The sequence below is a fragment of the Cucurbita maxima genome, unplaced genomic scaffold (genome assembly GCF_002738345.1).
Source record: "Cucurbita maxima cultivar Rimu unplaced genomic scaffold, Cmax_1.0 Cma_Scf00025, whole genome shotgun sequence".
In the NCBI taxonomy this organism is placed as follows: domain Eukaryota; kingdom Viridiplantae; phylum Streptophyta; class Magnoliopsida; order Cucurbitales; family Cucurbitaceae; genus Cucurbita; species Cucurbita maxima.
Window position 1 is genome coordinate 1,837,345 of NW_019272041.1, and position 20,344 is coordinate 1,857,688.

The following is a 20,344-nucleotide window of genomic DNA, read 5'->3' on the forward strand; positions in this document are numbered from 1 at the left end:
TTAAAAAATTATAAATTATATTTAAAAAATAAAAAAAATAAAAAAAATAAAAAAAATAAAAAAACCGAAAGTTGCACTTTTTTTGGGCGGTTCACATTTCTTTAACCTCCAATACCCGGACTTTGCGATCTTTAACGCTGCCGTTTTATCCACGTGGACCAATTACTGTACTCCCGATTTCCAAGTAATTGTTTTTTATTCAAAAAAAAATTAATTTATATTATACCTTCAAATTAAAATATATATTTTAAAAAAATATATATAATTCAATGTATATCACATATTGTTGTTTTTAACCTTTATTTATTTATTTATTTATTATTATTTTTTTTTTTTGAAGATCGATTAGGTTAAAGACCACGAGCCAAGATGTGCATGACGTGCCCCTTTGAGAGGTCGACCTCACCCTCGACCCTTTACTGAGGTTGAGTGTGTGAACTTAGGCTTCGCCACATCGAATTAAGCTAATGTATATGGTGATTGAGTTGTTCTTGCCAGTGACATAACTGTTGAAAAAATTTGCTTTGGACGACGACTATTACGCTCAATCTTAACTATGCATTTGTTTATGATGACATTTTAGATTTTGGTGAGTAGAAGCGTTGCAATATTGTCAAAGAGCCTAGAACTCAAGGAACGTGTGCTAGTTTCGGATGTGTAGGTATTAAACCTAAATCATACGTTACATTCGAGTGAATAAGGTGACGTTTTTCATCTATTATACATTACAAACTATTTGTATGCTTATTTTTAAATGAATAATTACAAAAACCATAACTCGTGAACTTCATAACCTTATGAGACATTAAATTTAAAAACAAATTTAAGTTTATTTAAACAATCCCAATAGTACGATCAATCGTAATAATTTCACGAGGGAGAGATCGATCAATTTTGGAAGTTCAAGGGCATCATTGCAACAACGATCACGATTTTGCTCATTTTATTTGATTTTTAATAAAAAAATTCCAAAAAATAATTAAAAAACACGACAAATTTTCCTCTATAATGACTTGAAATCTCGGAGAGTTGTATTAGAGATGTACGTAGACTGAGCTGTGACAATCGTTGGGTTGGTGACTAGAACAACTGAATAGAGTTCACAACTCAACCTAATTTAACATAATCGTTTATTTTTTAGGTTAGGTTGAGTTAGATTATCTGATAGTTTAAAAAATTATACTTATTTACAATACATTTTATGTTAATAATTGAAATATTAAATATTCACACGTCACGACACAGTTAAAAACATAAAATATTTTTAATCTTCATAATAATTAAAAATAGGATAAGGTAGGGTTGAGATGAAACTCTATTGTTTATCTAATTGACCTTAAAAAAAAATCAACTCACGACCGAACCGAACCGAACCGAACCGAACCGAATTTTGGGTTTTTTATAAATCAATTAACCCAACCCGAATAAAAATCTAACTCAACCCAATATATATATATATATATATATTTTTTTTTTTTATGAAATACCGTTTTTTATTTTATTGTAAAAAAAAAAAAAAAAGGAAAATCTAATTTAATAGAAAATAAAAAGAAAAATAAGAAATAAATAAAATTGATTTTTTTACCTTTTTTTTTTTTTATGCAAAATTCTTCTCTACCTCTTACTTGTTAATATATCAACACTCCTCAAGTTTCCTCTGAGTTGGAATTTCTCATTCTTCTTCTTCTTCCTCTTCTTCTCATCCTCCTCTCTTTTTTATCTCCTTTCTATCTCCGATCTCCGTCGGTCTTGATCGTGGTCGCAGGCGATTGGAATTTGTTCACTCTGCCGGTGGAGATTCCTTATATATTCTTCTCTATTTCACAAATTGATTGTTTTTACGATCTGATCATTGCGAAATTAGATTCAAACTCCTCGTTTTACTTCAGTATTTCATTCTATTCACTTCGATTATCTCAATTTTTCCCTTCAAAACTCTAATTTCGATTTTTGTTGTTCGATCAGTTCTCGGTTACTGGGAAGTGATCGGTCATCTTAGGCGGTTTTCAATTTCTGCAATGCTCTCAGTGCCAACATGAAGATGAAGAGAAGGAGGGCGCTAGAAGTGGTATATAGAAATATTGAATGCTCGCCCATATGGCTTTGTCATATACTCTTTTCTTTTCCACGAATATGAGACTTATCGGTCTAGGGTTTTCGTTGTCTTTATTAAATTTTCTTTATTGTGTTTGTTTTGATTGTCTCTTGGTGAATGATTTCATGCTTCTTTTAAGTTGGTAATACGACTTTCGCTAGGTTGGAGTGCTAAGAAGAGACATGATATGGATTGAATTTGTTGAGTGTCTTTTTGGTCATTATCATAATTCAAATGGATTGTATTTTAATTGCTCTTATAGTAGCTGATTTCCGGATTGTCTTTTTCAGTTTTTCTTGTACAAGTCTACTGAATTTGTAAATCTCTTCTTTGCTCCTACGGTTTTTGGGAACTCCGTTGCCACTTTTTGTTAGCTACCGTCGTCCTGATTTAGGATGGATTAAGGGTATCACATATGCCTGTCTCGTGTTATTATTCGGGACGTCACACTGCATATCAGTTTGCTTCTGGTCATTGTTCCTAATGGATATTCCGCTCCTTTTTAATACCTGTATGTCTGAGCGTGTGCATGCGTTTTTATTTTTATTTGAAGTACCTTCTCAAGCACATTGAGTCAAGAAGAGAAGGTAAATAGGGGAAAAAGATATAGACAAGATGTAAACATGATTGAGTTTTTTAGTACATATGGAAGAAAAAGCTCTCATAACCATGGGTGTCTTCGATATATAAAGATATCACATGCAGCTTAACTTTGAATGTCTATCTCATGTTAATTTTTGTCTTTTCATGCTGAATAAGAGTTTACACGGGAATATGATTCTTAATGAATTCATTTCTCATTTTTTATTGTTGTTTTATTTCTGAGGCCCCAGGAATGAAGGGATAAAAGAAAAAAAAGGAAATTTTCTAGATATCATGAATGGCTATGGTGTATGACATGAAACAACAGATGAAATTTTATTAGCGTGTCTATAGGAGATTGGATGGCCATTATTGTCTAGAACTGTGTGGCAAAGATTAGTGGAGTTATTGGCTCGACAGTTGCTATCTATGACTTTGAAATTTCAGAATGAACTACCTGTTGGTTTCGTTTTCCAATCCATGTAGTATTATCATTTTTTAAAAATGGTAGAACAAGTCATCAAATTTCTGTTTCTACATAATACGGCTTCTTGGTGGACCTTACATTCTAAGTTCTTCTGTAACTACAACCTTGATGATCAAAGATTGAACGTGCTTGTCAAGTAGTTTCCTGGTTGGGGCCCTTAAGATGTTCTTTTCCCTTTTCAATGATTTTTGTGAAGTTTCTTATGAAGAGAGAAAAAAAAATCTAGTTAAAAAATATTTGCATGGGATTTATTGTGAAAAGCTATGAACCCAATCCTTATAAGTTTCTGAAGAGCCCTGTGACAGCTATTATATTAAAGCTCTAGGTTTCTAATAGATTATATGAATATAATAAGCTCATTATTCATGGCATTGTTTGTCAAAATTTTCCGACTGATTTATAACCCTTGTCCTAGTACTGATTTGGGGACCACAAATGAAGTCAGCTTATGCTGTGTATTAGTTGCTTGCTAATGTACGTTTTAGGTGTTGTTTGGGTGTTTACACTTGGTCCAAATTTTAATGTTCTTTTCTGTATTTCTTCTTGTTCTGATTTCTTTTGAACATTTTTTTTATTATATAACGTTTAATTGTTTTCTTAATCAAAATTTAGTTTCTCAACTTTGGAAGAGAATTGCAACTCATACATATTTTTTTTCTTATTATTTATTTTTTTGTCTGTCAGCCTCCAAAAATTAGATCGTTCATCAATAATGTCACATGTGTTCCGCTTGAGAATATTGAAGAACCTCTAAAAGGTTTCGTTTGGGAATTTGATAAGGTGCCTCTAAAACTGAATCATCATTTTGCTTTAATCATTCCAAACAGAGTTATATATATGAGTTTTTTTTTTATATGCAGGGAGATTTCCATCATTGGGTTGACCTCTTTAACCATTTTGATTCATTTTTTGAGAAGCACATCAAGTCAAGGAAGGATTTGCAGGTTGAAGATAACTTTTTGGGCTCCGATCCTCCATTTCCAAGAGAAGCTGTTCTTCAGATTCTGCGTGTCATAAGAATAATTCTAGAGAATTGCACTAATAAACACTTCTATAGCTCCTATGAGGTTTGTATTTATTGCAGTAGTATTTTCCCATATTCACACTCCCTGGTACTCATAGGCCATTGATGGTAGTTGCTTAGTATTTTGAATTTACTTTTGTAATTTCATTCTTCAGGTGTGGCACGTCATGTTCATCTGCAAAACTAGTGATTTATAGTCTACAATTAGCTTCACGTTAGCATTATTTTCTATTAGCATTTCACAAATTAATGTTTTTGGTTCATTTTAATTGCAGCAGCATTTGTCATGTCTTCTAGCGTCAATTGATGCCGATATAGTTGAGGCCTGCCTCCAGACTTTGGCTGCTTTTTTGAAGAAATCTGTTGGGAAGTACTCCATTAGGGATGCTTCATTGAACTCAAAGTTATTTGCTCTTGCACAAGGATGGGGAGGAAAGGAAGAAGGTCTTGGACTGATTGCATGCGCTTTACAGAATGGTTGCAGCCAGGTTACCCATGAGTTGGGTTGCACTCTTCATTTTGAGTTCTATGCTTTAAATGAATCTGAAAGTGAAATCACAGAAAAGTCCGCCAAAGGTCTGCAAATCATTCATTTACCAAATGTGAGCTCCTGCCTAGAAACTGATTTAGAACTTCTAAGTAAGCTAATTGCAGAGTTCAATGTGCCAAGTAGTTTGAGATTTTCTCTTCTGACAAGGATGCGATTTGCAAGAGCATTTCATTCTCTATCTGCTCGGCAGCAGTATACCTGCATTCGTTTGTATGCCTTCATTGTTCTTGTTCAAGCAAGTGGTGATGCTGATGATTTAGTTACCTTTTTTAACTCTGAGCCTGAGTTTGTAAATGAGTTAGTGGCCTTATTGAGCTATGAGGATGAGGTTCCTGTGAAAATACGAATCCTTTGTCTATTATCATTAGTTGCACTATGTCAAGACCGGTCACGCCAACCAACTGTGTTGTCTGCAGTGACTTCCGGTGGGCATCGTGGCATCCTGTCCAGCCTCATGCAGAAGGCTGTTGATTCTGTGATTACAGATACTACGAAATGGTCGATACTTTTTGCTGAGGCCCTGTTGTCACTTGTTACTGTTTTGGTCTCATCATCATCAAGTTGCTCAGCTATGCGTGAAGCTGGATTTATTCCTACTCTTCTACCTCTCCTTAAAGATACAAATCCTCAACATTTGCATTTAGTCAGCACTGCTGTGCACATCTTAGAAGTTTTTATGGACTATAGCAATCCAGCTGCTGCATTATTTAGAGACTTGGGGGGATTGGATGATACTATTTCTCGCCTTAAGGTTGAGGTATCGCATGTTGAGAATGGTTCTAAGCAACAGGGGGATGATTCTGAATATGGTGGGAGGAATTGGCAAGTTGCCATTGCTGCTTCCTCAGACTTAGATGACTTGCAGCCTTTCTATTCAGAAGCTTTGCTATCATACCATCGACGATTGCTGATGAAAGCTTTACTTCGTGCTATATCCCTTGGAACTTATGCCCCTGGAAATATTTCCCGCTTTTATGGTTCTGAGGAGAACTTGTTGCCTCATTGTTTGTGCATAATATTTAGAAGGGCCAAAGATTTTGGTGGAGGGGTGTTTTCACTTGCAGCCACTGTTATGAGTGATTTAATCCACAAAGATCCTACTTGTTTTTCTGTCTTAGATGCTACTGGTCTTCCTGCTGCCTTTCTTGATGCTGTAATGGATGGCGTTGTCTGCTCTGCAGAAGCGATAACATGCATTCCTCAGTGTCTTGATGCTTTATGCCTAAATAACAATGGCCTTCAAGCTGTCAGAGATCGCAATGCTTTAAGGTGCTTTCTGAAAATATTTACTTCGAGGACTTACTTGCGTGCCCTTACAAGTGATGCTTCAGGATCGTTATCTAGTGGGCTTGATGAACTTATGCGTCATGCTTCATCTCTGCGTAGTCCTGGAGTGGATATGCTGATAGAAATCTTGAATTCTATTGTAAAAATTGGATCCTCCATTGATGCTTCCTGTATAAAAACTGACCCGTCAAGCTCTTCTACTGCAGTTCCCATGGAGACTGATGTTGAAGAAGGAAAATCTGTCCTTTCAGATGACAAGGGAATTGCCAAGGTAGGAAACTTGGAGCAGAGTGGTGTTGAGCCATCTCTAGATCAATCTATGACAAATCCAGAGTCATTTCTTCCAGATTATGTGAGCAATGCTGCTCGTCTTCTTGAAACAGTTCTCCAAAATGCTGACACATGTCGCATATTTGTTGAGAAGAAGGGCATTGAAGCTGTATTGCAGCTATTTACTTTGCCTTTGATGCCCCCATCTGTGTCAGTTGGTCAGAGCATCTCTGTTGCCTTCAAAAACTTCTCTCCTCAGCACTCTGCTTCGCTTGCTCGTGCAGTATGTGCATTTTTGAGAGAGCACCTGAAATCAACAAATGAGTTCTTGGTTTCTGTTGAAGGATCTCAGTTTACTCTTGTAGAATCTTCGAAACAAACTAGGGGTTTGAAACATCTTTCCTGTCTTGAAAGTATTCTGTGTTTGTGCAACTTTTTGTTGAAGGGGACTACAACTTTGGTTTCTGAACTGGGAACTGCAGATGCTGATATATTGAAAGATCTTGGACGCACTTACAGGGAAATAATTTGGCAAATTTCTTTGGATAATCATTTGAAGACAGATGATAAAAAAAGTGCTGATCAAGAGCCAGAAAGTTCGGATGCAACTCCTTCAAATACTGCTGGAAGAGAGAGTGATGATGATGCAAACATGCCAGTGGTGAGATACATGAATCCAGTTTCCCTTAGAAATGGTTCTCAATCTTTGTGGGGTGGGGAGCGTGAGTTTCTCTCTGTTGTTCGTTCTAGTGAAAGTCTCCACCGCCGTAGTCGACATGGATTAACGCGATTACGAGGTGGAAGAACTGGACGACACCTAGAGCCTTTTAATATTGATTCAGAAGCTTCTGCTGGAATTTTTGAGACATCCTCTGCTCCAGAGTTGAAAAAGAAAAGCCCCGAGGTTCTCGTCTCTGAAATTTTGAACAAGCTTGCTCCTACCATGCGTGCTTTCTTCACAGCGCTTGTCAAGGGATTTACATCATCCAACCGTCGTAGAGTTGACTCTGGATCCTTGAGTTCTGCTTCAAAATCTCTTGGAACTGCTCTATCCAAAATATTTCTTGATGCTCTTAGTTTCTCTGGGCATTCTACTTCATTAGGGCTTGATGTTTCCTTGCCGGTGAAGTGCCGATATCTAGGAAAGGTTGTGGATGATATGGCAGCACTTACATTTGATGGCAGAAAGCGGACTTGTTATTCAGCTATGGTCAATAACTTCTATGTACATGGTACCTTCAAGGAGCTAATTACAACATTCGAGGCTACGAGTCAATTGTTATGGTCACTACCATATTCTGTTAAAAATTCGGCAGTTGATCATGAGAAGACAAATGAAGAAAGCAACTTGTCTCATAGTCCATGGCTATTTGATACAATACAGAGTTACTGTCGTGAGCTTGAGTATTTTGTTAGTTCTACGCTGCTTCTATCTCCAAATTCTGCATCCCAAGTGCAGCAGCTCATTCAACCAGTGGCTGTTGGTCTGTCGATTGGATTGTTTCCTGTGCCAAGGGACCCTGAAGTTTTTGTTCGAATGCTGCAGGCCCAAGTTCTTGATGTTTTACTTCCTGTATGGAATCATCCCAATTTTCCGAAGTGTCATCCGTCATTTGTTGCTTCCATTGTTTCTCTTGTTACACACATATATTCTGGTGTTGGAGATGTTAAACGAAACCGCAATGTAAATGCTAGGACAACTAATCCACGATTCGTTCCCCCACCACCTGATGAAGCTACTATTGCTACTATTGTTGAGATGGGTTTTACAAGGGCAAGAGCAGAGGAGGCATTGAGAAGGGTGGAAACAAATAGTGTTGAGATGGCAATGGAGTGGCTATTTAGTCATGCTGAGGATCCTGTCCAGGAGGATGATGAACTTGCTCGTGCACTTGCACTATCACTGGGGAATTCATCAGAATCATCTAAAGTGGATAATGGTGACAAGTCTATGGATGTATTATCAGATGAGGGGCATGCAAAGGCACCTCCTGTTGATGATATTCTGGCTGCATCAATGAGATTATTTCAGAGTAGTGACACAATGGCATTCACATTGACAGATTTGCTTGTGACTCTCTGCAACCGGAACAAGGGTGAAGATCGCCCTAGAGTGTTGTCTTTTCTTATTCAGCAATTAAAGTGTTGCCCCTTGGATTTTACAAAGGATAATGGAGCTTTAGGTATGTTGTCGCATATTATTGCATTGCTTCTTTTTGAGGATGGAAATGCTCGTAAAATTGCTGCACAAGAGGGTATCATTCGTGCTGTTATAGATATCCTGACAAATTTCAAGTCTAGAGATGCCACTGCAGCTGAGGTTTTGTTGCCAAAATGTGTAAGTGCTTTATTGCTAATCTTGGACAGCATGTTACAGTGCAGACCCAAATTTCTTTCTGAAAATACTGATGGTTCTCCAGTGGGGTCACCACCTGACGCATCAGGTGGGCAAGCACCTGTGTCAGCACCTATGTCAATCGGAGAAGATGATAAAACTTCTTTAAATGTTGAGAAAAAAGAATCTGGATCAGCATTTGACAATGTATTGGGAAAGCCTACAGGTTATTTAACTGCCGAGGAATGTAATGAGGCAATGTTACTTGTGTGCGACTTGATAAAACAGCGTGTTCCTGGAGTGATCATGCAGGCTGTCCTACAGTTATGTGCACGCTTGACAAAAATTCACGCTCTTGCTTTGCAGTTTCTTGAAAATGGTGGTTTGGTTGAACTCTTTAATCTTCCGAGATGTTGTTTCTTTCCTGGCTATGACACTGTGGCTTCTGCTATTGTCCGACATCTTCTTGAAGACCCTCAGACTCTTCAGACAGCAATGGAATTGGAAATACGACAAACATTGGGTGGAAGCCGACATGGTGGGCGTACATCTGCTCGCAATTTCTTAACTTCAATGGCAGCTGTTATTTCTAGAGATCCTGTGGTTTTCATGAAAGCCTCAGCTGCAGTTTGTCAGTTGGATACCTCAGGTGGCCGTACTTTTGTTGTGTTATCAAAGGAAAAGGAGAAAGAAAAGGAGAAGGAGAGATCCAAAGTATCTGGAATGGAAGTTGGATTGCCTTCAAATGAAAGTGTAAAGATATCGGAAAATAAGATACATGATGGATCTGGGAAATGCTCCAAAAATCACAAGAAGATTCCGACAAATCTTACTCAAGTGATTGACCAACTTATTGAAATTGTTCTCAAGTACCCATTGACGCAAAATAAAGTGGATTCTGTTAGTAATTTCTGTTCCATGGAGGTAGATGAGCCTAATACCAAGGTAAAGGGTAAATCAAAAGTTGTGGATAAAAAAAATATAGAGGATGAATCTGAAAAATCTACTGGACTGGCTAAAGTGACTTTTGTTCTCAAATTATTGAGTGACATCCTTCTGATGTATGTACATGCTGTAGGGGTCATTCTTAGACGTGATTCTGAAATGAGTCAACCTCGAGGCTGTAATCATTTAGATAGTGTTGGGCAAGGTGGGATTGTTTATCATATTTTGCAACGATTGCTTCCTCTTTCAATTGATAAATCTGCCGGGCCTGATGAATGGAGAGACAAGTTTTCTGAAAAAGCTTCTTATTTTCTGGTGGTTCTTTGTGGTCGTTCTAGTGAAGGGCGTAGACGAGTAATTAATGAGCTTGTGAAAGCATTGTCTTTGTTTTTCAATTCAGAGAGCAACTCAAATAAGAACTCTATCTTGCCGGATAAGAGGATTTTTGCCTTTTCAAATTTGGCATATTCTATACTATCCAAAAATTCGTCTTCGAGTAACTTGCCTGGTTCAGGCTGCTCACCCGACATTGCAAAAAGCATGATAGATGGTGGACTGGTTCAATGTCTGACTAATATTTTACAAGTGATTGATCTGGACCACCCTGATGCTCCTAAAATTGTTAACCTCATATTGAAGGCTCTAGAAAGCCTGACGAGGGCTGCCAATGTTAGTGAGCAAGTAATGAAGTCGGATGCGTTGGTGAAAAAGAAATCTTCAGGGTTAAATGAAAGGCTAGATGATCAGACAAATGCAGTCTCAACAGATGAGGCTGTTGGGCAAAATCAGAATGCTGGCAGTCAACAGTTAGTCAGAGAGGCAGCTGGCAATAATCAGCAAGAATTTACTACTACTCAAAATGATAGCAATGTTCACACGCAACCAAATCAATCCATTGAGCAGGAAATGAGATTAGAAGTGGAAGGGACAATGGCTGCAAACCCACATATGGAGCTAGGGATGGAGTTTATGCGTGAGGAGATGGAAGAAGCTGGTGTCTTGCACAATTCTGACCAAATTGAGATGACCTTCCGTGTAGAGAATAGAGCAGATGAGGAGATGGGCGATGAAGATGATGATGTGGGCGATGATGCAGAAGACGATGACGACGATGACGATGATGGGGAGGATGAGGATGAGGATATAGCTGATGATGGTGGTGGAATGATGTCCCTTGCAGATACTGATGTGGAAGACCATGATGATACTGGATTGGGAGATGACTACAATGATGAAATGGTAGATGAAGAGGATGATGATTTTCATGAGAATAGAGTCATTGAGGTCAGATGGAGAGAGGCTCTTGATGGATTGGATCATCTGCAGGTACTTGGGCAGCCAGGAGGTGCGAGTGGGCTTGTTGATGTTGCTGCTGAACCTTTTGAAGGTGTTAATGTTGATGACCTTTTCGGCCTTCGGAGGCCTTTAGGCTTTGAGCGCCGCCGTCAGACTGGTAGGTCCTCCTTTGAGCGTTCTGTTGTTGAAGTAAATGGTTTTCAGCATCCCCTTCTTCTAAGGCCATCCCAGTCAGGAGATATGGTCTCGATATGGTCATCTACTGGTAATTCATCTCGGGATTTGGATACTTTATCAGCTGGGAGCTATGATACAGCCAACTTTTATGTGTTTGATGCTCCTGTTTTTCCATACGACCATATGGCAAATAATTTATTTGGTGACCGATTTGGTGGTACAGCTCCACCTCCCTTGGCTGACTATCCTATTGGTATAGACTCATTACCGTTAGCTGGAAGAAGAGGGCCAGGTGATGGTCGTTGGACTGATGATGGTCAACCTCAAGGAGGTACACAGGCTTCTGCAGTTGCTCAGGCTGTAGAGGAACTGTTTATATCTCATATGTATGGTCTTCAACCTGCTGAAGTACTACATCAAGATTCGGGAGTTCAGGATAAACCACTGGATACCCTTGCATCCAATGACAATCAAGTGGTAGCAGAATCTGGCAATGCTAGCAGTCAACAGAACGAAAACCAGAATCAAGATAACTCTGTTGAAGCCTCCCACCATGAAACTAATGTAACTATTGATAGTGCCATCTCTCAACAAGTCAATTCAGTATCTGTTACTGAAGAAGCTGTGGAAAACGTGCAGGAGCATGAACCTATGTCTATTCAACCTCATGCTCTGGATATTACATTGAGTGAACATGATAGGATGGATATGGGAGAACAAAATGGTGCTCCTGGTGAGCAGATTGAGACATTACCTCAGTTCGACAACCTGCATTGTGATGGAACTTCTGAAGTGCCTGCAGATGAAATGCCATCTCAGGCTGTAAACTGTCCTGGATCTTCTGAAATGGATGCTGAGGCTGGGAATCATGCAGTGTCCAATTTTGGATTATTGACGCCCAATCTTGGTGATTGCCAGGTCTCTTCTGCTGGTGCAAGTGTTGATGTTGAGATGAATGATAATGACGCTGAAGAAATTCTAACTGAGCAACCTATTCTGACATCTGAGGATGGTAGAGGTGGATTAACTTCAGAGCAAAATGTCCTGGTTGCTCCTGATGTTAATCAGGCTGATCAAAGTAGTATGAGTAATGAAGCCTCTGGTGCTAATGCTATAGATCCTACATTTTTGGAGGCACTGCCTGAGGATTTACGTGCAGAAGTTCTTGCCTCACAGCAAGCTCAGCCCATCCAACCTCCTACATATGCACCACCCTCAGCAGATGATATTGATCCTGAATTCTTAGCTGCACTTCCTCCTGATATCCAAGCAGAAGTTTTGGCCCAGCAGAGAGCACAGAGGGTTGCTCTGCAGGCAGAAGGGCAACCAGTTGATATGGATAATGCTTCGATCATTGCTACATTTCCTGCTGATTTGCGTGAAGAAGTTTGCATCTTGAACTTTATCTCAGGTGTTCATTTCTCAATCTGTTTCTGTTTTGAAGTTTGACCATTTTTTTTTCTCGTGTTCAGGTTCTGTTGACTTCCTCAGAGGCAGTTTTGTCGGCACTCCCTTCTTCATTGCTAGCTGAAGCTCAAATGCTTAGAGATCGAGCAATGAGTCACTATCAGGCTCGTAGTCTCTTTGGTAACAGCCATAGACTGGGCAATCGAAGGAATGGCCTGGGTTTTGATAGGCAGACAGTGATGGATAGGGGTGTTGGAGTTACAATTGGTCGTAGAGCAGCTTCTGCCATTGCAGATAGCCTGAAGATTAAAGAAATTGAAGGCGAACCACTTCTGGATGGAAAATCGTTAAAAGCTTTAATACGACTCCTAAGATTAGCTCAGGTAATTCAATACATATGTTATGATGAGTTGAGTGATTTTTACCCATTGGATGATTTGAGAACTGGAATTACATTTTATAGTTACTGGCAGATATATGCAGTTATGAGTGTTCTCTTATCTGAGCCCAAGCTGATATCTGCAAATATAATTTTAATGTATACAAGATGCTGATCCTTGGATTTAAATATATCATCAGTTCTTTTTTATGAACTGAGAGAAAAATACAAATTGATGTTGTATTGTTATAAAATTATGTAAGTAGTTTCAGTTTCCTTTTATATGATTAATTGATTAGAAATTTACTCTTACCATTGGGTTCTTTTTATATGATAAATTTAAATGATTTTCCATTAAAAAAATATTTGGTTATGTTTCCTATTGGATAAGTCCTCTCACTTGAAGAAAGGGGATCTTTACCTTTTAATGAGGTAGCCATGTTTAAAATTGTACCTTCAAGTATGCGGAGAAGTGAAATTAAAGTTTTCTGCTTATGTTCTCCACCTAATGTGGTATTTCTTCTTTTCTATGCTGTCCAGCCCCTTGGAAAAGGTCTATTGCAGAGGCTTTTGTTTAACCTTTGTGCACATAGTGTTACAAGGGCAATTCTAGTTTATCTCTTACTAGATATGATCAAGTCGGAGGCTGAAGGTTCCGCAGGTGGAGTTGCAACAATCAATTCTCATAGGCTTTATGGTTGTCAGTCAAATGTTGTTTACGGAAGATCGCAGTTGCTGGATGGTAGTACTTTCTTCACTCAATTTTTGTCTCATTTTGTCATTACCATATTTACTCTTTTTATGTATCTTAACAGGTCTTCCTCCTCTGGTGTTGCATCGTATTCTTGAGATTCTAACTTATTTGGCCACAAATCATTCTGCTGTTGCCAATATGTTGTTCTACTTCGACTTGGAGAATGTCCCTGAGGATTTGAGTTCTACATGCATGGAAAATAAGAAGGGCAAGGAGAAAGTTGTGGAAGGGCTTCCATCAAGCAACATGAAAAACTGTCAGGCCGGAAATGTTCCTTTAGTTCTGTTTCTGAAGCTTTTGAATCGGCCACTCTTTTTGCGTAGTGTTGTGCATCTTGAACAGGTATATATAGCTGTTTGAAAAGAGAACAGCCTTGGTGGCAATCGCTTGAACTCAATATTTTTCTTAGTGTAATGGTGCATGTTCTCTGCAGATTTTGGGTATTATTATGGTTTAACATTTATCCTTTTCATTTTCCCCATTTTTTAATAAAAAAATCTGTATGTTACAGGTCATGAGCCTTCTTCAAGTAGTTGTATATACTGCATCATCAAAACTGGAGCATCAGTCCCGTTCTGAACAGGGAACAGGAAATCCCCTCATTTTGCCTGTTAATGAAGGTAGTGGTGGTGTTTCAAAGGATCCTGCTTTGCCGGAGGCAGAATCAAAACAAGAAAATAGTGATGCTGCTGGGTCAACATCAGGTGGAAAAAGGAGTCATGACATACGTAATATCTTCTTGCAACTGCCAGAGTCTGTTTTGTGCAATTTATGCGCACTTCTTGGCTGTGAGGGGTATTCTTCTTCTAATTTGACGTCTTTTAAGTTGTCTGCTTTATCCTATTGGCTTTATGATGATAACAAATTAGTTGTTGGTTCCTTTTTGCCTTATGCAGTGACTTCGGGTTGGAATAACTTTTGAGAAAGTGTTTTTAAGTGAAATAGTTATTCTACAAGAACGTTAGAAAGAAGCACTAAATATGTGATTTTTAAAATCATTTGAAGTGTGCTTAGTATATTGAAAAGTAATTATTTATGCAACTTTAACTCCAAACAAATTTGAAAATGGTTTTAATCATCAAGAAGCACTTTTCACTCCCCCAAAAGTCATGTCAAACTCACTTTTTCTTCTCCTCCATATATGCTTTTTCTTTCACTTGAAGAAACTAAATTTGTTCATTAACTGGTGTTTAGGCTTTCTGATAAAGTATATGCGCTAGCTGGTGAGGTACTGAAGAAGTTGTCCTCGGTTGCAGCACCCCATCGAAAATTCTTCATGTCAAACCTCTCAGAATTAGCTAATGGATTGAGCAGCTCTGCTATCAGCGAGCTTGTTACCTTGAAGAATACAAACATGTTAGGTTTAAGTGCTAGCTCAATGGCTGGGGCAGCAATTGTACGTGTTTTGCAGGCTCTTAGTTCACTTATTTCCCCTAGTGCGGGGGAAGCCAAAAGTTCAGAGTGTGATAGTGAATTAGAGGAGCAAGCTATCATGTGGAGCTTGAATGTGGCACTAGAGCCATTGTGGCAAGCACTAAGTGATTGTATAAGTGTGACTGAGACTCAACTATCGCAGAGCTCTTCTTCCACTGCACCAATTAATGTTGGGGAGCAACTTCAGGGCACCATCTCTTCCTCTCCTCTACCTCCTGGAGGTCAGAGACTCCTGCCATTTATTGAGGCATTCTTTGTTTTGTCCGAAAAGCTTCAGGAAAATCTGTCTATTTTGCAACAAGATCATGTCAGTATTACTGCTAGAGAGGTCAAAGAGTCTGCTGGCAGTTCAGACACATTAAGCACCAAGGGTACTGATTATCAGAAAAAGTCTGATGGCGTTGTTATGTTTACAAGGTTTGCTGAGAGGCATCGCCGTCTTTTGAATGCTTTTATCAGACAAAACCCTGGGTTATTGGAGAAATCACTTTCAATATTGTTGAAAGCTCCTAGGCTTATTGATTTTGATAATAAGAGAGCTTATTTCCGTTCAAGAATCAGGCAACAGAATGAGCAACATATTTCTGGTCAATTGCGGATTAGTGTTCGTCGGGCCTATGTTTTGGAGGATTCATACAATCAATTGCGTATGCGGCCAACTCAAGACTTGAGAGGACGATTGAATGTGCAGTTTCAAGGTGAAGAGGGTATTGATGCTGGTGGCCTGACAAGAGAATGGTATCAGTTACTCTCGAGGGTCATATTTGACAAGGGAGCCTTGCTATTCACCACAGTTGGAAATAATGCAACTTTTCAGCCAAATCCAAATTCTGTCTACCAAACAGAACACCTTTCCTACTTTAAGTTTGTTGGCCGCGTGGTAATTAACTAAAACTGGTGTTCTGATCATTGCTAAGGATTCGCTAGATGTTCCTATCTGATTTATTATATTTTAAATTCTATATAGGTTGCGAAGGCTCTGTATGATGGACAACTTTTGGATGTTTATTTCACAAGATCGTTTTACAAGCACATACTTGGGGTTAAGGTGACTTACCATGATATAGAAGCTGTCGATCCTGATTATTATAAAAACTTGAAGTGGATGTTGGAGGTTAGTGGTTTTCTGTATTTAATATGATTAACTTAGTTTTATATTTCAAATTTTATATCCTAACTTTTCGATCTCTCTGTCAGAACGATGTGAGTGACATTCCTGATCTTTCATTTAGCATGGATGCAGATGAGGAGAAGCACATTCTTTATGAGAAAAATGAGGTCATAATCCAAAATTTGGGCATCTGTCAAGCCTGTTTTTGTGTGTAGTAAAAGCTTTTGCGAATGAACTCTTCTACTATTTTTGTAGTCTTTATGACCTTCTTTCCATTTTATAGGTCACTGATTTTGAGCTTAAGCCTGGAGGAAGAAATATAAGGGTTACTGAAGAAACTAAGCATGAATATGTAGACCTGGTCGCTGATCATATTTTAACCAATGCTATCCGCCCCCAAATTAACTCATTTCTAGATGGTTTCAACGAACTGGTGCCTCGAGAGCTTATTTCTATTTTTAACGACAAAGAGCTTGAGCTACTCATCAGTGGACTTCCAGAAATTGATTGTGAGTTCTCTCATGCAAAATAATCATGGTATCCGGTGCTTTGGGTTATTTTCTGAGGTTTTAACTTCTTATTGTCTTTCCAGTGGATGATTTGAAGGTGAACACCGAGTATACTGGATACACAGCTGCATCAAGTGTTGTGCAGTGGTTTTGGGAGGTAGTTAAATCTTTTAGTAAGGAGGACATGGCAAGATTGCTGCAGTTTGTGACTGGAACATCAAAGGTAGTAAGAAAATTGAATGTTGCATACGCCTGTTTGCATCTATTATTTATCATTTATATGATGTCATCAACATTTTTAGTGTGTCCTTTGTGTTCTTGCTCCCGTCGTATGCTTGAGATATTACCCTTTCCTTGGATGTTTGAAATGATTGACAAGACTAGATGCATTTGTCTTTTTAACTTAATTCACGTGGTGGGTTGGCACATGCGCAGACACAAATATTTCCGCAACACGCTGATCCCAGGAATTTTGTGTAATCCTGAAATAGGAATACGAAGTCTACGGTTTTCTTCGAGTCACCATTCATTTGTGATTTTCAGGTCCCACTGGAGGGTTTTAAAGCTTTGCAAGGTATCTCTGGACCTCAGAGGTTTCAGATTCACAAGGCGTATGGAGCTCCTGACAGGCTGCCATCAGCACATACATGGTTGGGAATCTAAATGCCGTTCTATCTTAATTTTTATCTATTCATTATTGTTATGAGCAGAAAGCCTAGAATCAAGTAAAGCTGTTTTTTTTATCTTTTCGGGCATATAACCTTCTGGGAACTATTTTTTTCTTCCAGCTTGAACGAATATGATTCTCACATCTTTTCTTTCAGCTTTAATCAACTAGATCTTCCTGAGTACTCATCAAAGGAGCAGCTTCAAGAACGCTTGCTGCTTGCCATTCATGAAGCCAGTGAAGGATTCGGCTTTGGTTGAGCCAGATTTTGATTTGCAAATTAAGAAATGCTCTGAAAATGCCATGTACATGTTAGTTCTAAATCCCCACTCTCAAGGTTTGTTTTCCTTGTATGTCTGGTTTTATCTGTTGTAATACTACTGACGTTTGGTATTTGACTCCACCAGATGAAGACAGAAGCTGCAAATACAAGATCGAAGGGCGGGAACGAGGAGTGAGTACTGAAAAATAAAAATGAAAAATGAAGCTACTTTTTATTAAGACGATGACCTTTGAGGGAGCAGATTACTGTGTTTTTGAAGACTTTGATGTGCTCCTTCAAAGGTAACCAATTGGTTTGAGAAAAAAGGTCATTCTTTTGGTTAGAATGCTCAGAGCATTGAAAGGAGTTCTATGGGTTAGAGAATGAATACAGAAGTTGACACAAAAATGAGCCAAATTCCATTGTCTATAATGAGTCTTTTCGTTGGCCTTGGTAGTTCAATTCAGTTCACTCCTTTTGCAGCCAACAATCTGCGTTTAAGGAGTCTATGTTTTATGTTTCTGTAATTAACTTTGAGGTTGGTAATAAAACACTGAATGGATTTTTCATATTCTGGTTTTGTTCTTATTATTCTTATGATTATTTAATTTTTCAAGCGTATTTTCCTCCATTAGTTGGGTGGCATTGTTTGAGTAATTTGGTACTCAAATCTTGCGTCTGATTCTGGACAGTGAGTTTCTTAATTCAATCAACTGTGAAGGTGAGGTTGAAACATATAGGTTATGTTTAGGAATTTTGTTTGGTAGGGTGGTCGTATATGTTCATATTTTCAACTGTGGCGTTGTCATTACTCTTTCTCGTCCAAATTTGCAGCTTTGTTGGACTATAGGAAAGGTTTTCCTTTATTTGTCGAAACATGTTCACTTGCTTACAACTTTATTTGACTTGTCTCTACTTAATTAGGCCAAGGTCTTTTAAATGTAACGTTGTATCTCAGGATGTCATTGACATTTGTTGTTTGCTCGGTTTGAGAATTAATTCATGAGTCAACTTTATTGTTAGGACATTCAGACATCCATCCATTTGGGTACTATCGAAGCATGAACCCTCTTTTTCATGCCGAGTCATTTCTAGATACCATGTAGGAGAGTCGCCCATATACTAGCCTTTGGTTCAAGGGCAAGCGTGCCATGATGGTGCACCCATGTTATAAGACATTGTCCTTGGAATTCCATTTCCCAAGGGAGATTCCTAAGATGCTCATCCTTCAATGCTAGACAATCACTTATTTACAAAACACGTATGAGACTAATACGACCTTGTGGAGCGTCTGTCAATTGTTTAATAGACACGAAATTTAACAAGTTTTCATCTTTCATATAGACAGAACTAACTCCAGAGCCGATGTTGAAACTCACGCAGAACCCCGACTTTTGAAGTTATGGTCGGGGGCTCTACCCTATCCTTTTCAAGTGTCTCTGACACTCATAACAACCTATTGACCCAATCTTTCTTATGTCTCAACTTGACTTGAATGCATACTTCTTGATGTGTTGGTTGATGTATCGTCCTTCTCGATTACATTACGACACTTATTTGTAACTGCCCTCATTTGGCTAGATAGGCGCAACTTGCATATTGGTGCTTTGTCTGTCTACAGTGTAAGTCACAAACTAGTCTCTTAGTACGGTTGTGACACTCTCCCCTCTCATCATCTTCAATAGCTTTCTCAAAGACACAAACACATCGTAAATTGTGACATGTCAATAATAAAGCATACTCCATTGTGTTTTGTAAAAAAGATTTATTAGATTTAAAGAGTCCACATTAGTTTGAAGAGATTTATGGATGAGTATCTAATATTTACTTACCAATATAGATCACGAGAATATGTTTGTGTACCAAATGAAATTATTGGATAATAATAATAATAATAATTTTAATTTTAATTTATGAAAAAATAGTTGAGACCATTCTTCTAAAAATAGATGAAGTAAATTTATAAATTAGAAGGCAAAAGAACTAAAAAAAAAGTATTTTATTATCCCAATAAAATAAATAAATAAATAAATATCAATACAATCATAAACTCTGAACATATAAAGAGCTTACTACCTTTCCTAAAACGGCCAATCTTTCGGTCTTCCCCTTTTCCCCACTTTCTTGAATTCATGTCGGTACGATCATTCCTCTTTCCCTTCTCCATTGATCACGATTCCATTTTATTCCATCCGATTTACTTCCCCTTCATGGATTTACTTATCTAACTTGGATTTTTCTTTTAATGCCTTCTTGATTTTTCCCATTTTTGATTCTTGGAGATTTGGCGATGCTTCTCATGCCTACCTTTTCTTCCCCATTATGTTTTTTCTTTGAATTGAATTTGTTTCTCTTGTCTGATCTTATCATCTGGTGGACTCTATATTATCATGTTCATCGGGTTTTTTCTTACCAATTGATTGATGGAACTTGATCGACTATGTATATTACTCGACTCTGTTCTGATTGATAAACAATGTTTTGAACCCTAACTTCTGATTGTTGCTATTAATGATGGGTTATAGACACATGTATGCTTATTTTAACAGGAGAAGGGTCAGCCACTACCTAAGTTTGGTGAATGGGATGTTAATAATCCTGCTTCAGCAGAGGGCTTCACTGTGATCTTTAATAAGGCAAGAGATGAGAAGAAATCCGGTGGCCAACCTGAATCACCTGGAAACGCGCCGAAGGCAAAACCTGCAGTAGATCCTGGCAAACCTCAAGCTGTAAGATGTTTTGAACGCAATCCCCCCCCCCCCCCCCCCCCCCC

General features: G+C 38.4%; 1 protein-coding gene and 1 long non-coding RNA gene across 4 annotated transcripts in view; both read left to right on the plus strand.

Annotated features, from left to right (window-relative positions):
• The first annotated feature begins 1,633 nt into the window (after positions 1-1,633).
• On the plus strand, positions 1,634-18,142 carry LOC111498316 (E3 ubiquitin-protein ligase UPL1-like). Of its 3 annotated transcripts, none has more exons than XM_023149460.1 (17): positions 1,634-1,791; positions 1,966-2,068; positions 3,849-3,944; positions 4,025-4,231; positions 4,464-12,434; positions 12,521-12,838; positions 13,375-13,576; positions 13,650-13,930; positions 14,100-14,383; positions 14,783-15,902; positions 15,990-16,136; positions 16,220-16,300; positions 16,417-16,642; positions 16,726-16,865; positions 17,186-17,292; positions 17,467-17,646; positions 17,717-18,142. In XM_023149460.1, the coding sequence occupies exons 2-16, from the start codon at positions 2,036-2,038 to the stop codon at positions 17,567-17,569; spliced, it is 11,316 nt and encodes a 3,771-aa protein (XP_023005228.1). In that variant the 5' UTR covers positions 1,634-1,791; positions 1,966-2,035; the 3' UTR covers positions 17,570-17,646; positions 17,717-18,142. The 3 variants fall into 3 exon arrangements, with proteins under 3 accessions (XP_023005228.1, XP_023005227.1, XP_023005229.1); XM_023149459.1 differs by having other exon boundaries at positions 17,467-17,620; XM_023149461.1 differs by having other exon boundaries at positions 4,467-12,434; positions 17,467-17,620.
• A 1,492-nt stretch (positions 18,143-19,634) lies between these two features.
• Positions 19,635-20,344, plus strand: part of LOC111498554 — a 1,220-nt gene continuing 510 nt past the window's right edge. Inside the window, exons 1-2 of the long non-coding RNA XR_002720799.1 lie at positions 19,635-19,705; positions 20,121-20,300. This is a non-coding gene — a long non-coding RNA (uncharacterized LOC111498554). The remainder of the gene's footprint in view (positions 19,706-20,120; positions 20,301-20,344) is intronic.

Excerpts from the sequence above, each read along its gene's own strand:
- LOC111498316 (XM_023149460.1), top strand. The coding sequence starts at position 2,036 with ATGAAGATGAAGAGAAGGAGGGCGCTAGAAGTG. Across the intron at positions 12,435-12,520 it reads CTGCTGATTTGCGTGAAGAA|GTTCTGTTGACTTCCTCAGA; the intron begins GTTTGCATCTTG and ends TCTCGTGTTCAG. Across the intron at positions 15,903-15,989 it reads TTAAGTTTGTTGGCCGCGTG|GTTGCGAAGGCTCTGTATGA; the intron begins GTAATTAACTAA and ends AATTCTATATAG.